At 44.3% G+C, this 15,651-nt stretch overlaps 1 protein-coding gene across 4 annotated transcripts in view; it reads left to right on the top strand.

Annotated features, from left to right (window-relative positions):
- The window catches only part of grm7 (glutamate metabotropic receptor 7), a 222,171-nt gene that overhangs the window by 117,916 nt on the left and 88,604 nt on the right, over positions 1–15,651 (top strand). For all 4 annotated transcript variants that reach the window (XM_068722229.1, XM_068722225.1, XM_068722230.1 and 1 more), the window contains one exon: positions 8,987–9,124. In XM_068722229.1, the coding sequence (XP_068578330.1) occupies positions 8,987–9,124 (138 nt within the window). The remainder of the gene's footprint in view (positions 1–8,986; positions 9,125–15,651) is intronic.

The following is a 15,651-nucleotide window of genomic DNA, read 5'->3' on the forward strand; positions in this document are numbered from 1 at the left end:
TGATTCGATCTGAACCTTCGGGAGCCGTTGAGAAGAAAACCAGCGCGTCATGTCGGGTCAAATAGATTTAAAACACCGCGCAGCACCCCAAGAGTTATGTCTCAAAGAGACGAAAGTGTCTCCTAGAGGTTGATGCAAAAATATGACTCAGATATCAATAACCTTTTTGCAGTGATATTACCCAGATTCTGCAGATAAATTGTGCAGAATGGAGCCTGAAGTTAGGGAACGTCTCTGAAGAATTCAAAATGACCAAGAGAGCAATTCATATCTTTGTCAATAGCTTGTTTTCTTTATTGTTGTTATTTATAATGAACACTGAAATTGTCCCACTTTTCCCCACAATTACAACAATAATAACAATATTATACCTGTTTTCAGATTACATATTCATTTGTCATGTTCAGTATAAAAACATGAACAACGTGTGTTCTAGCATAACTGTTGCTACGACGCTCGTGGCTCTTTTTGACGTAGGCTAACGGTTAGCCGCTACGACGCTCGTGGCTCTTTCTGACGTAGGCTAACGGTTAGCCGCTATGACGCTCGTGGCTCTTTCTGACGTAGGCTAACGGTTAGCCGCTACAACGCTTGTGGCTCTTTCTGATGTAGGCTAACTGTTAGCCGCTACAATGATTGTGGCTCTTTCTGACGTAGGCTAACGGTTAGCCGCTACGACGCTCGTGGCTCTTTCTGACGTAGGCTAACTGCACACAATGCAGGAGAACGTTCACTGTGAAAATGCCGACGTTAAAGACGCGAGCGCTGAAATAATTGTCCCCCGTCCTGGTGAAAACGGATACGGTGCGTGCAAAAGTAGTACCTGTACGCGTGCGTGAACACGCAATACCAGCTTGGTGATATTTCCCAGACTCGTATCACCACAGCCTGCATCAGAGGAAAGCAGTGCATGTTAGTGTTTGGGGGTGAAGTCGGAGAAACACGTCGATCTGCAGACACCGGCCTTCCGAGCACCAGATGGCTCCTCGTGATGCTGCGATCATGTCGAAGCAGGGATTTGATGCGACACACACACACACACACACACACACACACACACACACACACACACACACACACACAGCGGTTACGATGACGGTTTAACAGCGCCCTGTGCTCCCCCCCCTCCAGGTGAGAGAACGGAGCAGCTCGCCGCACAGCAGCGACAACCGACCCACACGCGTCACACAAACTATTCTAGGATCGCTCGGCCCGAACACCGCCGCGGCCCAGGAGTGACCTCGGCTCGCGAGGTCTTTTCATCTGCATGAAACTTCACTTTGACTTCTTCCAGATCTCAAGCTTTTGCTCGAGTCCCTTTTTTACACAGTGGGACGGAAATCAGGGGAGAAAGGAAGACTGTGTTGGAAGGTCACCGGTGAGGGCTGGACCTCAGCGAATAGAGAGTTATCCGAAACACTCAAAGTGACTCCAGAGGTGATGCGTTGCTCCTCCTGTCAACGACATTCATGTCCCCATCAGCGTGAATATTAATAACTTACATGATCTTCTGAGTTTTCATGTAGCGCCCAAAATCAGGTGATACATTTTCAAAGTAAAATGTCTTTGATTCCTTATTACAGTTTCGACTTCTGTATAAAAACGATATCGACATTGTAGATTAAAAGGAAATCCGAATAAAGCCGATAAATACCGATCAACTCATAATAAGTATTACCTTTCCCACTGAAGACGAACGTTAGCGGATGTTGTTGGGTTTTAAGTCCAGCTAACATTTTGACATGGTATAACTTTTGAATTCAAAGTAATACAAATAAAAAATGTATTTTCTGTGTTTTTTGATTCCCAATTGGGCTCCTGAATCGCGTTGATTCATTCGTTTTCCTCGTCATTATTCCGATGCGTCGCCGTGAAAAACAACATTTCCTATAGTGTCTCCCAGCTTGACTCTCAGACAAATTGTCAACAGAACCGGAAAAAAAAAAAGTGTCGCTTTGCAGAAACAGAAGTTGAGAGTTTGTTGTTGTTTGTGTCACAGTTAAGAGCGGGAGAAGAGAGGAGGGGGGGACGGAAGGGTGGCACTTAAAGTGAAAGAGACGGAGAGCCGTTAAAGACGCCAATTAATGGCGTCGTTAGAAGGCAGACGATGTGTTGCACAGGAAGGTGTGTGTGTGAGAGAGATGCTGGTCTGTTCAATCAATAGCTCGCCAGCAGAGGGTTCAGAGGAAACACCCCCCCCCCCCCGGTTGTCTCGTAAGGTTCTTAATTATGCATGTGCTGCAATTACCTGACGTCTGTGGAGGAAATGTACCGAGCCCAAATTACGGTTCTGATTAGTTATTGCAATCACAGGGTCAGAGTGGCAGCTTCACTCAACACGCACATCTGACTCTCAGGGCCGACGGACTGCCAAAAACCGACGCGTTGTCACGCCTCTCGCCGTCTGATATCGATGCACGAGGCAGCCTTTGGCGTCTGAGATTTTGATTATTTTAATAGAAGTTACGTTAGTGATGTGTGTGACGTGTTTTCCGTCCTCCGGTTTTGCCGAGTGTCTTAAAGCTGCATTCTCTCTAGTGTCCACCAGGGGGCGACTCCTCTGGTTGTATAGAAGTCTAGTCTAAAATGGCTCTACTTCTCCCGTGATTTATTCCCTCAGTAAACATTGTAAACATGAGTTTATGGTCTCAATCTCTAGTTTCAAGTCTTCTTCATCACAGCGTGACATCATTCCTCCACATGTTTGCTAGCTTAAATATAGCTGTTAGCATTGCTGCTACTCAGTTCTTGTAAGTCCTTCTTCTGGTGTTTTTGTCAGTCACCAAAACGACTTCCTGGCACCTCCCTCTGGACCGGAGGAGGAGGACCAACCCCGATATGCATGTTGCCCAGTAAACAAAGGCGGACCTGTGAGACACGGATACGTGTCTGAGTGTAAATCAAAGCGTCCTCAACCTCATCTGGATTTAATCGGATATACCAGACATTCCAAATAACAAGTGGAAGTTAAGCCCGAGATACAAATTGTATCTTTGAGGATTAAAAGTGCTTTGAGACTCGCTGAAAACACTGCGGCATTATCAGGAGGGGGTCCCGGTGGAGTCACCGCTCCCATCAGCGGAGCACTTAGAGCTTGATAACTGGCAGCGAGGCAAGTAAACAAACTCTTATTGGTTTGTTTCCCTCTCTCGGCATGAACACCCCCTCACTCCAACGCGACACGTCTGAAATATTGAGCCGGTGATGGCGGCTATAATGAGAGAGCTTCAGGGTTCGCGTGAGGGCGGCACGTTCACAAGATCAACACGAGTAGTTCAGAGGGGAGTTTTAAATAGTTCCACCGCTCTCTCGTGTTGTTCTTTGATTGTATATTTTGGCTATAAGGTGTAAAACAATATGTCATTATGTATCATTAAGGACCAGTCGAACAAACACAGGACTTTCAAAGCAGGAGACCAGCGTTCATGACCCAAAACTGTTGTCGAGTGATTTTGAAGCCACCAACTCTCTCTCAAGTTTTGCGCCCGAATATCTGCGTATTACCTCATTTAAATACGTGGGGAACACGGGGGCAGTATTCGCTCGGCAGCCGGTTAAAGGTGCACTTTGAGAATAACACGGTTTATTTTTGTCGCATTTGTGCAGCTTTAGTGGCCGTAACGTCTGCTGATTGGCTGCAGCCGGCTGAAGAGTCAATCACACTGGACGGAGGAGGCGTTCATCAAATCAAAGGGGGGAAAAATGCACTATTTTGCACGTTGTGGTGTTATTACGTTATATCATACGGTAAACCAATTAAAATCACATTTAGTTTTCATTGACGGAGAGCGAGCACCGCTGTACCTTTTGACTGATGTTCAGTTCTGGCGTCATTAACCGGATATTGACTGTTGCAAATAGAAATCCGATTATTTGCAGCCCTGCAGGTTTCCTCTTAGTCTGCTGTTACAGCCTCCACCGATTTAGAGGGTAGCACAGTAAACCTGCACACAGCCCTCGCTGGCGTCCGTGAAGCTTCTGTCATCAGGAGGGCGAGGTAATAACAAAGAGCTCGGCCCGGACGGTCAGAAGACCGGCCCGGTTTACGGGGAACTCCTGTGAGTAAATCAAGCGGAAACAAACAAATCCAGGATTCAGGATTTAGTGGAGATAGCAGGCCAACAGTAGATGCTACATAGAAGTAGTTTACATCGTCTCAAAGCTTGGAACCTGAGTGCAGAAGGTCTAAGAACATTACGATGGAAGTATATGACAGCAATTCTTATGCTCACTTACGTCTCATAAGTTGTTGCATTCTGTTTTTGGGGTTAATACCATTAGTTATGCAGATTTGGTGCTAAAATATAACCGTTTTATAACAATGGATCTCAAAAAAGATCATAAATTCCTCAGAAATACCACATTAAGACACCAAGACCTTCATGCTGTGATTTGGTTTCAAAACTTTTGAAGTTTGGAGATTTCTCAATTGGATGGCGAGCACTTCCGTTCTGGAAACTGCTCATAAACCCACTTATTATCAATATATCTAGAAACTCCAATGCATCCTCTGAATTCTCAAGGTCTCTAGTTTGTGTTTGTAGAGTTTCATGAGGCTGTGATTCTACAAGTCATAGTTTACAGTAATGATTTGTCTGTGTACAGTGATGACTAACTTCTTCCCACATGAATGCATTAGTGTCAGCTTTCCAGTCATCCCAAAAACGGTTTAGTTTAGAAATATTCAAACTCACCACATTTTAGGAGGATGCTCTGCAAGATGTAGTTTGTTATTTATGATCAATTCCAAAAAACACATTTCACCTTTCGTCCTCAGCAGCTGTTAATTATCAATGTTCAAACGTTTTCATTTCCACTTTGTCAAGGTCCGTGTTGACGTCGAGGACTTGTAATTGCTGTTTGCTCTCACGCTGGCTTCGCTTTCAAAATAAGAGACAATTTGCTAAAAAATGGACAAAGAAAAATGAAAAAAAGAAATCAATAGAACGTGACGTTGTTGTCAGGGATGGTGACGGACTCTGCGACCCTGAAAATGTCAGACTTTGGTCTCGTCGGCGGTGGCGGTAACTCACCGGATAACATGTCACAATTGTGTGACACGCTTTCACGGTGTCGCCGAAATCCCTGACCCAGAAAATGTTCGACATTTCTGAGTAAACAACAAGTGGGGAGAGGGGGAAGTCACCGGCCTTCAACGTCCAACATGGAGATCTGGCTTTGCTCTTTACTCCTGTCAAAGCAACATCTGCTGTGTTTCCCTTTTGACCAGCTGTGAGACATATATTACTCTAAAAAAACACAACAACAACAACAACATGGCACCTTTTGAATCATTAAATACTGTTGTTTGTGTACAACATTCAACCAGAGGCTTTTTAAAGGAAGCCGAACGACCTATTAGCAGCTGCTGTGTGCAGTATACCTATTAATGCAAGTATCACTGGATTACTTTGACGCTAGAGAATACTCTATTATATCTATAAAACATGTTGATTCTCAGCCAACTTCTGCAGCGTCGTTTTATTTTTTGGTGGATTTATGGAAGTTAGTTCTGGATGGAAATCAGAGATAATGATATCCACGAGTATAGCATTATGCACTTAATGTGAATGATAATTAAAAAAATAAACAATAAAAAAGATAATGATTGTCATAACAATGCTACTAATAGTAATAATAGTAATAATAACAGAGTAATAAAATAATAATGACAATCATCAAAATAATAAAAATAAAATGCTATAAGATTAAACTAATAATGATCTATTAAAAAAGATAATAAAAAAATAATATTGCCAATAATAAAATAACAACAACAACAACGATACAAATAACAGCAATGGTTGTGCGGACCATTGCGAGTGAATCTTCCGGGTCTGCATGTAGTTACTGATACAAGTGAGAAGTGTGAATGAGTAATCAGCAGCAGAGACGCCCGTTTCACTGTGCAGCATGTTAATGAAACAGCTCTCGGTGTTCATTGAATGATGGTAGGCTCGGTCGTAATTCTGTTCAGTGGCGCGGCGGCTTCTCCTCGGGACCCGATGTGACATTATCTGCTCCATAAAGTAGGCTAAGACTCATCAGGGATTCTTATAAATTAAGATCAAACACCGCGTCCGCCCCTTGAGGGGTACATCCAGACGCAATTATTGTCGAATCCCCACTTTTTTTCCAAATGTATGCTCGGCGTTCTGTTGCACTAATGCTCCTCTCCGAACAGTAATTACAAGGACATTTCTAATTTAGTTTTTCTTTCAAGCTGCGAGAAGATGCCGAAGGAATAATCTGCCCTTCAGTCAGACGACTTAACGTTTGTGTTGTTTAAGGAGAGAATAAGCCGCTTGAAGAACTCATGGAGAGTGAATGCATGTAATCTATAACAGTTGTTACATTACGGTGAATTAAGGAGTCAAAATCCTAGCGTTACATCCAGTACCGTAACGGAAACAGGTGAAATTTATTCAACAACAAAAAAAACAACAGCTCAAACACAGAATAAGGCTGTCAAAGTATAACGTTAGCTACGTGGTAATGTTAGCTATAGCAAACAGTACAATACCTGTCTCTTCTGGCAGATTAGTGCATCCTTCACCGGCCGGTCGAAAAATACTTGTTATTTTTGGAAGTTTGGCATTCAATTCAGCAATTTTCTGTTTTGAATGCCGCTTTTGGGCACCGCTTTTGAATTTGCGTTTCATTTTCTCCTCAGGAAAAATCAGTGCTAACGTTACCGAGTGAATCAGTGCTAACGTTATCGAGTAAGTCAGCGCTAACGTTACAGAGTGAATCAATGCTAACGTTACAGAGTGAATCAGCGCTAATGTTACTGAGTGAGTCAGCGCTAACGTTACCGAGTGAGTCAGCGCTAATGTTAACGAGTGAATCAGCGCTAACGTTACTGAGTGAATCAGTGCTAACGTTAGCTACCTATTGACTGTCTGTGACCTTCTGACCTATGTTGTCACGTCACTAACTTAGCTAACAAAGAAAGCACAATTAAATATGTTTTTCTTTATTTTTATATCAACTCTGGAAACACAGACAAGACAATAAGACCATAGTGGGCATCCCATGTAATGGCCTGCGGGGGTAATCTCTACGGGTCTGGTTACATCATTGAAATGGTCTTGTTGCGTGTCCTCCTACTGTGTGAGTTTATCACGAGCATACGTCTTCACATCCCTCGTCACAATGAAGTTTGTCATTCATGCATTCGTTATTCATGGCCTCAGAAGAAAGACATCTTTAAATAGACGTTAGCGGCACAGCTGTCCCTCTCCGGTCCACAGAGACCGGGACTGGAAAAACCCCCACGTCAGTCAAAGCATCTTGAGAGACGGTTCTCATTTCTGCCCTACTTTCTGCATCCAAGCGCTGCCCCGACGTAAGAGAGCCTGCGTCGGCGATGCAGACGGATGATTTGTTTCTTCCTGGAGAAGCTGTGTGATTTCCGTGATTGATGCGTGACGGAGCGGGCCGTGATTTCCTGAACGGATACACGTTCAGGAACTCCTGCAGTCGCCAGGGGGAACACGGGCAGATAGCAGTTTGAAAAATAAACAGCAGACTGGATTAGATTCCACTTTATTGGGAAAGTACTGAGCGCAGAGTGTATGCAGAACAAAATGAACTCATCACGGCAGTCCACAGGCCAACGGGTTTAGTCCCAGTCAGCCCCAAAGCTTCATCCTCCTGTCATCTTTCATGTTTCTGTGCTTTTAACCTCCGTCGCCATCGCCTCACAAACGTCCCCCTGACGTCCTCCCCCTCTGACGCTGACTTACTTTCAGCTTCACGCAGAGAAACCCAACAGCATCGGTGACGGAGCGCCGAGGCCACCCGTCGCTTCAAAAACCTGACACTTACAGGGAGAATAGCGACGTGATTAAGTGCAGGTCTTGAGATAATGGACTCTTTCTCTCCGTATAACTCAATTTCCTGTTCAGATCCTGACTATTGTGAGGATCTGAGTGATGGAGAGCAGGAGCTGTCAACAGAGGAAGAAATGGATCCCGACTCGGTTTGCTAACGCCATCTTTGAAATATTCTTTGTTCTGTTGGGGCTGAAGTGATTTTGATTGGAGGGATTTTTGATTTAAATTGTAGAGCACGGAGTCTTTCATGATCAGACCGGCTCTTCTAGATCTGCTACTTCCTGTCCTGTGGATGTCTAAAATGGTTTACATTACAAAACCATCATTGTATGCTGAAAAGATAAAGTGGTATTGAACTAGTATCATAATTAGTGGTACTGTTTCATTATTCTTTACCGTTGATGTTGTGTTTTGACCCAAAGCGTGACGATTCTGCGCGTGTTTGCTGCTCTTTCTTTATTAAAACTATAATAAATTACATAATAGATGATATAAATCAATGCAGCATCAAGTTAATGCTGCCACGTTCATAATGTATTGTATAATGGTTTTATGCCGCACATGGATTTATGAAATTTGTCTTTGGGGTTGACTACGTTTTTATTTATTCTTTTGCATTTGCCCTGTTTTTTTTTGGGAGTCTGTTTATCGTCATAGTTCCCGATAATCTCTTAATTGGCCTTATGCGATTAGAAGCCTACACAGCACACCGCCTACACTTCCGGGGGCCCCTTTTGTGTGACGCCAGCACAGGTTACATGTTTGTTCGGCGTGCTATTTCTGGTGATCTGGAATCTTCATGTCCTGCCAAAGCGTTTTGTGGCAGCAGCAAAACCACACAAGAGAGCCCACGGACTCCTTTCCACACCGACAGAAGGTGCATTTTTGAGCTTGCGTGCTCGTCCGACCCTCCTCCCTGATCGTGTTTGCTCCTGTTGTGTCTTGAAGAGGTGAACTCGTCTCTGAGAGCACTTTGGATGTTTTACATAAAAGCAGTGATTTCGGTGAAGAACAGATAACACGTCCTTGTTTTTTGTCGTTGCTGTTTCACACTCCGGCGCCGCCGTCACACTCGCCGCTAATGAATGAAGCTCTTTTGAAGGTGTTGCTGACCCCATCCGTCCTTTTTTTTTCTTCTGTCTTTTCAGGGTTCGACGCGTACTTCACGTCGCGCACGCTGGAGAACAACAGGAGGAACGTGTGGTTCGCCGAGTACTGGGAGGAGAACTTCAACTGCAAGCTGATGAGCTCCTCCAAGAAGGACGAGAGCAGCAGGAAGTGTACGGGTGAGTCTCACGGTCAGGAATACATCTAAGTAGAGTTGATGGCGCTCACCGAAGTCCCAGTAAGCTACAGCCAGCTATGAGCTTTAATAGGAGCTGCTGCTAAGGCTCTGCACACTTTGACTTCATAGTTAATATTCTCCTTAAAAGATAAAACAGTAAAGCACAAAGCTTCATATTGTTTTTTTGTATTATTATATAAAGCACAATAACCAATTTAATCTCAAACTGCTATATTCGCGAGATTGATTTAAATGTAAATGCAGGAAATATCTTTATTGTATTATTATTATTGCTTGAAAAAGTGCTGAACTTCAGAACGCTCGCTGGAGATGATGAGAGGCTGCAATATGAAGAGGAAAAGAATCAACAAGAACAAATATTGGATTGGATTGGATTTGATTGGCATATGCTCGATGTTAAAAGACTCAGGGCATCACTCGTTTTATTATAATTAAATACAAGATGAGATCGAGCTTTATTTATACAGAGGGAAAGTACTTGAGCAGTACTTGTTTGCAATGCGAAGTGTTTGCAGTGCAGCTGTGAACAATCTAAAATAACTATAACGTCTATGAAGGAGGGGCAAGATGCAATGTCAACCAAACAGAAAAATATTACGATCCACCCCGACATGTAATGGGTTCCTCCGTAGTCCATGCTACACCCTTCCACCAAGTTTCACGGACATCAGGCCAGTCATTCTTCAGTAATCCTGCCGACAAACAAACAAGCAGACCAAAAACCTAAAGCACAACCTTCTTGCCGGGGATAATGAAGTACAATGCCAAAATCGCAGTACGATGCTATTCTCAGGGTGAGGATTTGGTTGTTGTTTTATCTTCCAGCAGAGAACAAAAATTAAGCCAACTTCCGACAGAAAGTGCTTGAGAGGGAAGGCCGGAACACCGGCAGCTGGAAACGATCCTACCGCGAGTCCCGAAGCTGGACAGGAACGTCTCAGAGGAAGAGACGGGGGCCCAATATCACGGCTCTAATGAACGCTATTCATCACATATTGACTTTCTGCATACACTTGGTCTTTTCTGGCATAGGTTGTTGGGGGGGGGGAGCACAGCTCTTTAAGTCCCTCCGGTCTACAGTCGATCGTGCACGGCAATTAGCGACGCAAATACGATAGCGTGGAGCAGACCTTCAGCGCTAATGAACCTGTTCTATTAAGAGCATCGATTCAAGCCACAGAAGAACATAACGCCGTGTCTCATTTCTCTCTTTGTCTCGTTGCATGTCTTCTTCCACTCTAATGCCACTTGTCTGATTGATTTTTAAAGGTATACATCGTGCAAAGGAACTTGCAGTGCCTAATATATATCGTCACATTTCACTGACACTCTTTGCCATTGCCTCTTATAATTCCAACCGCGGAGTCGGCTGGGATCATTTGTGCCCCCTAGAACTAAACCTTCAATTACATAATGAACACGCCTCCTGTGCCATTTTGGGAATGATTGAGTCCCTCTGTAGCCTCGAAGCAGCAGGCGTGTAGACAAGAGACACCAGCAGACAGCGTTATTCTCTGAAACTACCCTAATGACTCAGACGGGGGAGAAATTCAACCCAACTCACAGAGTACTAAAGCTCCTCAGAGGAGGTCAGGGATCCTTTGTGTCGACACAAAGGAATGATCATTATGTCTCCTCTATGTGCAAAGAAATTAGGAATTATGAGGATAATACTTGCACATTGACATGATGCTTTTCTTTAAAAGCTTTTTTTTAAACTACAAAGACCTTTTTAGAGGCATAGTTGGACCCAGTGGCAGCTCACTCCTGCGGAGTGCAGCGCTCTGCTTGTTCAGAGTAAGAGTGCCATGACTGAAAGAGACGCAAAGCGTTTATCATTCTCTTTTTAGTCATTTTGAGGGTCTCCGCGGACATTTTGTGTCTCTTTGTCGTTGGTTTCTGTCTTTTTGAGGTTGTTTTGTGTATCTCTGAGGTCAGTTTGCATCTCTTTGGGCTCGTTTTGTATCTCCTTGTACGTTTTGCATCTCTAGTTGTTTGGAGTGTCTTTGTGGTCCTTTTGCATCCCTGTAGTTGTGTGTCTTTTTGAGATAGTTTTGCAGACCTGTAATTGTCATTTTAGCAATTCGTTATGGTCATTTTATGTTTTTGGGGTTGTTTTGCATGCCTGTTGTTTACAGTATCTCTGTGGTTGTTTTTGGGCGTCATTGTTTTCTCTTTATAGTTATTTTGAATCACTTTGTGCATAGTTGTGTGGTTGTTTTACATCTGTGTGGTATGTTTTGCATCCCTGTAGTCATTTTGCATCTGTTTGTGGTTGTTTTGTGTATTTTTGCATCCCTATAGTTTTGCATCCCCAAAGTTTTGTCGCTTTTTGTGGTTGTTTTGCGCCTCTTTTAGATAGTTTTGCATCCATTATTTTGCACATCCTCATGGTCATTTTCTGTATGTTTTTAGTTATTTAGTATTTCTTTGTGATTGTTTTGCCTCTCTTTGTAAGTGTTTTGAGTCTCTCTGTGCTTGTTTTTGCAATTTTTGTCTTTTTTCTCATCTCCCTGTCGTCATTTTGCATATCTTTGTCCTCATTTTGTGGTTGTTTTGCATCTCTGAGGCGTTGTTCCTGCATCTCTTCAGTCATTTTGCGCGTCTTTGTGTCTCAGTCAGTGCTGTTCGTCAGGTAAAGCAGTACTCTCAGGCACTGCTGCTGGTTGAAAAACTGCTGCTGAGCTGCTCACTTTTAATTGAGCTCCTGGACCTGTGCCTAGAAGCCTGTTCATCCAAGAGTTTATAGCCTGCAATGTCACTGAGCTTTTTGGCACCAAGTGTCACAACAACAGTCGTTTTCAACAGGAAAATGATAAATCAGTACTGTTGTACGTTATGACACCGCCTCGTGTTAGCTGTTTGCTCTAATTATCTGGCCTAGTTGTAGATAGTTAGCTGGAAGCTAAAAAAAAAAGTAGCTCATTTCGGACGGACCGATCCGTGTTTTTTTTACATTCCTCAGCTTTCACTGAAGCGCATGAATAAAAGATGAGACGGTGTGGAAGCACAGCGTCTCAGCGGCGAGCACCGTCGCCCCACAGCGAGAAGGTTCAATTCACCGCCCTCATCATATCTGTGTGGAGAAGATAATGAATCAACACGCTCGGCTTCAGAGCGAGTCCTCACAAACACCAGGACGGTTTTACTGTCACAGACATGCATACAGTGAAGACGGCGGGATGCATCTCTGTGACAGGGATCAAATGGTGCACGGAACTAATGGCGTCAGGACAAACATTGGTTGGTTGCCAGGTCAACAAGTGGCAGGGATTAGTTCACCATCTGTGTAGCCACCGTCTGTTATTTTATTTAACATCAGCCTGAATATTGTAGCAGATATATGTAGACTTATCCGTCAGCAGTAAATCTCCTAAATTGCTAAACAGATATAAATGTTATTTGCTGAAACGTCAGGCAGTGGGCCAGCGCTGAATGCTGCGACACGAGGACTATTATTATCACTATTAGTAACACTTTACAAAACCTGAATTCCAGGGTTTAGCGGGTGAGGATGATTATGGTATTCAAAATGCATTTTTTTATCAGTATAATGCTGACGATTTAGTATGTAATAATGTCTTCTGAGTTGCAAAATGTTGATGCTGTAACCTGTAATCTCCGCCAGACGTCATTCTGGGGAGAGGTTATGTGTTCATTTGTGTGTGTGTGTGTGTGTGTGTGTGTGTGTGTGTGTGTGTGTGTGTGTGTGTGTGTGTGTGTGTGTGACTGTGTGCGTCCATACGCCGATGACTGAATATTTGATTTGCTCAGTAATGGCTTCATGTTCAAAGACCTCCCGTGGTTCTCGGTGACTCACACTTTCTCAAAAACATCTTTTATTACCTGTTTCACTTCACCAGGAGGGTTTAGATACGTGTTCCTAAAACACTACATTTCTACCTGTGGAGCTATCATTAGCAGAGTACGTTAGCACGTTGTTAGCTAACATTAGCCCTTCTACGCTACTAAGACAGATCCAGCTTTACAGGAACAGTGTTCACTCCTTACACTGTGCTCTGTAGCTTCTATCTTTATCTGTTTAACCTGTTTTCACTGAATCAGTTTAATATCCTGGATGAATCCTTCAAACACGTACGTATAGACCCGTGTGACTGCCGCTCTCCGTGCTCCACGGTGAAGTAGCTCCGCCATCTTGGAGCAGGGCTTCGTAGACCGTCCATCAGACGCACGAACACACCGTACGCCTCTACGAGGCCTTTTTAGCATCGACCCATCGAGTTCCTTTTGCCGCTATATATTCCTCTTGATGCAAATACCGCGTTCCATCATACCCGACCACTGTTGTTGGAAAAGATACCGTGGGTCCACTGTTCCCTTATGTTTGCCTACAAAGAAAAAAAGACAAATCATGATCAATACTACTTACTAACACGCCACTGATCGATTCTGTTCCCCTCAAATAAGCTATTGAACCTGCCAAATAGTAAAAAAAAAACAATATATACAATTAGTACTATTTATTTGGGTCTGTACCTGCGTTGTGCCCCCCCCCCCCCCCCTTCTCTTTTAGTGAATTGTATTGACAGTGTGATTTTATTTCACACCACAATCAAACAAAACAAAGTAGTGTAGCGTGATTTTTCAGAGGCAGGGTCGTTATCGTGCATCAGCGGCGACAGACCGGGGACCAGGTCTGGGATTTGGGTCGGCTGACTGGAGACCTTTCTGTGCGGAGCTCGTTTGTCCCCCCAGTGGAGCAGCAGGGACATGCATTATAGCAGAATTAGTGACTGCGGGCTGAACTCTTATGTTTGGGAATCTGAGTGTGGGTCGAGTCCCGTAGTGGACGCCACAGTGCATGCTGGGATAAAACTTCCCTCCGCAACCCAGAACGAGACGAAGGGACGGGACAGGAACCCCCCCCGACAACGCTGTTTAATGTATCGTGGTTGGTTTGTGGCCACACACCGGCCCCGTGCCCATAATCTCAAGAAAGAACATTCCATCAGCTCTTATTGCCGTAATAAAGCTGCCACATGGTGCGGCGTCGGGACGCCGCCGTTGGGTTTGTTTTAGAGGTGGCTGCTTCACAATGAACCATTAGTCGCACTCAGTGGCTTTGTGCTGCTTAATTGCCGCAGTGTTATCCATTTGAAATACGTGGAAGTAATTATATTTGCCAATAGGATGATATTTTATACTTTATGATTGTGTTTATTCCGTCAACTTTCACGGATTACAGACCTCAAACAAATCATTTAAATATACGGTATATGATTCGAGAAATCCAGTCGGCACAACGCTTTCCTTTAATCCCCTTATTTAGCATTTATAACCGATATACAGACATGTTTATAACAGCCTATGATGTAGCTGTATTGATGACGAAATCATGCAGGTGAACAGAGGGGGCAAGAGCAGAACCGGAGCCAGAGGACCCATCTGAGGTTACGGGGGGGGGGGGAGAGAGAAAGGCCTCATAGCCTGCAGCCAGTGGGCGAGGTCAGTGTACACAGAGCCGGAGCTGGGGGCAGCAACAAGCTGCCAGGATAACATTGTGCTCGCGGTGCCTTTTGTAGGCTGGAGCCAAGATAAAATGATGCCAGTGGGGTCCGATGGGCGTCCTGTTTAGTGTGTGTGTGTGTGTGTGTGTGTGTGTGTGTGTGTGTGTGTGTGATAGAGAGCGGGAGACAGATAGAGCAGGTCATAGAGAGGAGAGAGGGACTGAGAGACTCCTGTTTATAAGATAACATAAAGCTCCGGGTCCCTTTGCTTCAGGCAAGGAAATAGAGAGGGGTTAGAGTATAGTATAGTCGGGGCCTCCGGAGGCCTCCTAACAAGAGATAGGAAGTCTGCGGCCACACGGCGGCAGATACCGGCAGTAATTATTGGTGCTGTCAGTGTGCCGGGGCCCCGTCGATCGCTGAGCCCAGAACAGCCGGCTCCCCTCACGCTTTTACTGAAACAGCTTCTAACAACGTCACGGCACAAGGCGCTCACCGGTCAGGAGGAGTCGTTCTCTTCAGCAGATGGCGTGGCTGTTATTAAGGATAACAACTGAGCGCCGGGAGCAAAGCGAGCCAGTTGTTAAATGGGTAAGAACATCTGCTTGTGGTGTTACAGCACATTGAATCTCAAAGCTGGATATTTATAGTACATCCTGGTTATTGTGTCTTCAGAACCGAGTTGTTAATTTTCTGGTTTGTCAGTCACCAGTGTTAGTTTGACTGTATTTGCATTCAGAACAGGCGTCTTGGGCTTTGCTCAGGAGAGTGATATTATCTAACTAGAGAGGTGTGCAGATCTCCGTCAGGTGTGTCTGCAATGACAACTGCAGTATTCTGGGATTTAATGAACACAACCCACAGTTGGCTAACCCCGTCTAGACACTAATGGACCGCAAGGTTGTGAAACGCTCTTCATTCAAACTAAAGAACAAGCAGTGACGTATGCAAGCAGTCAGCTTGGAGTCTTCGTACAAGACACGTCATACTATCTAACGGAAAACCAAGCTGTCTGACGGCTGGCAGTGGCTGAGTGGCG

This window comes from Cebidichthys violaceus, unplaced genomic scaffold, assembly GCF_023349555.1.
Source record: "Cebidichthys violaceus isolate CVI_PGR_0920_01 unplaced genomic scaffold, fCebVio1.0.p SCAF_29, whole genome shotgun sequence".
In the NCBI taxonomy this organism is placed as follows: Eukaryota; Metazoa; Chordata; class Actinopteri; order Perciformes; family Stichaeidae; genus Cebidichthys; species Cebidichthys violaceus.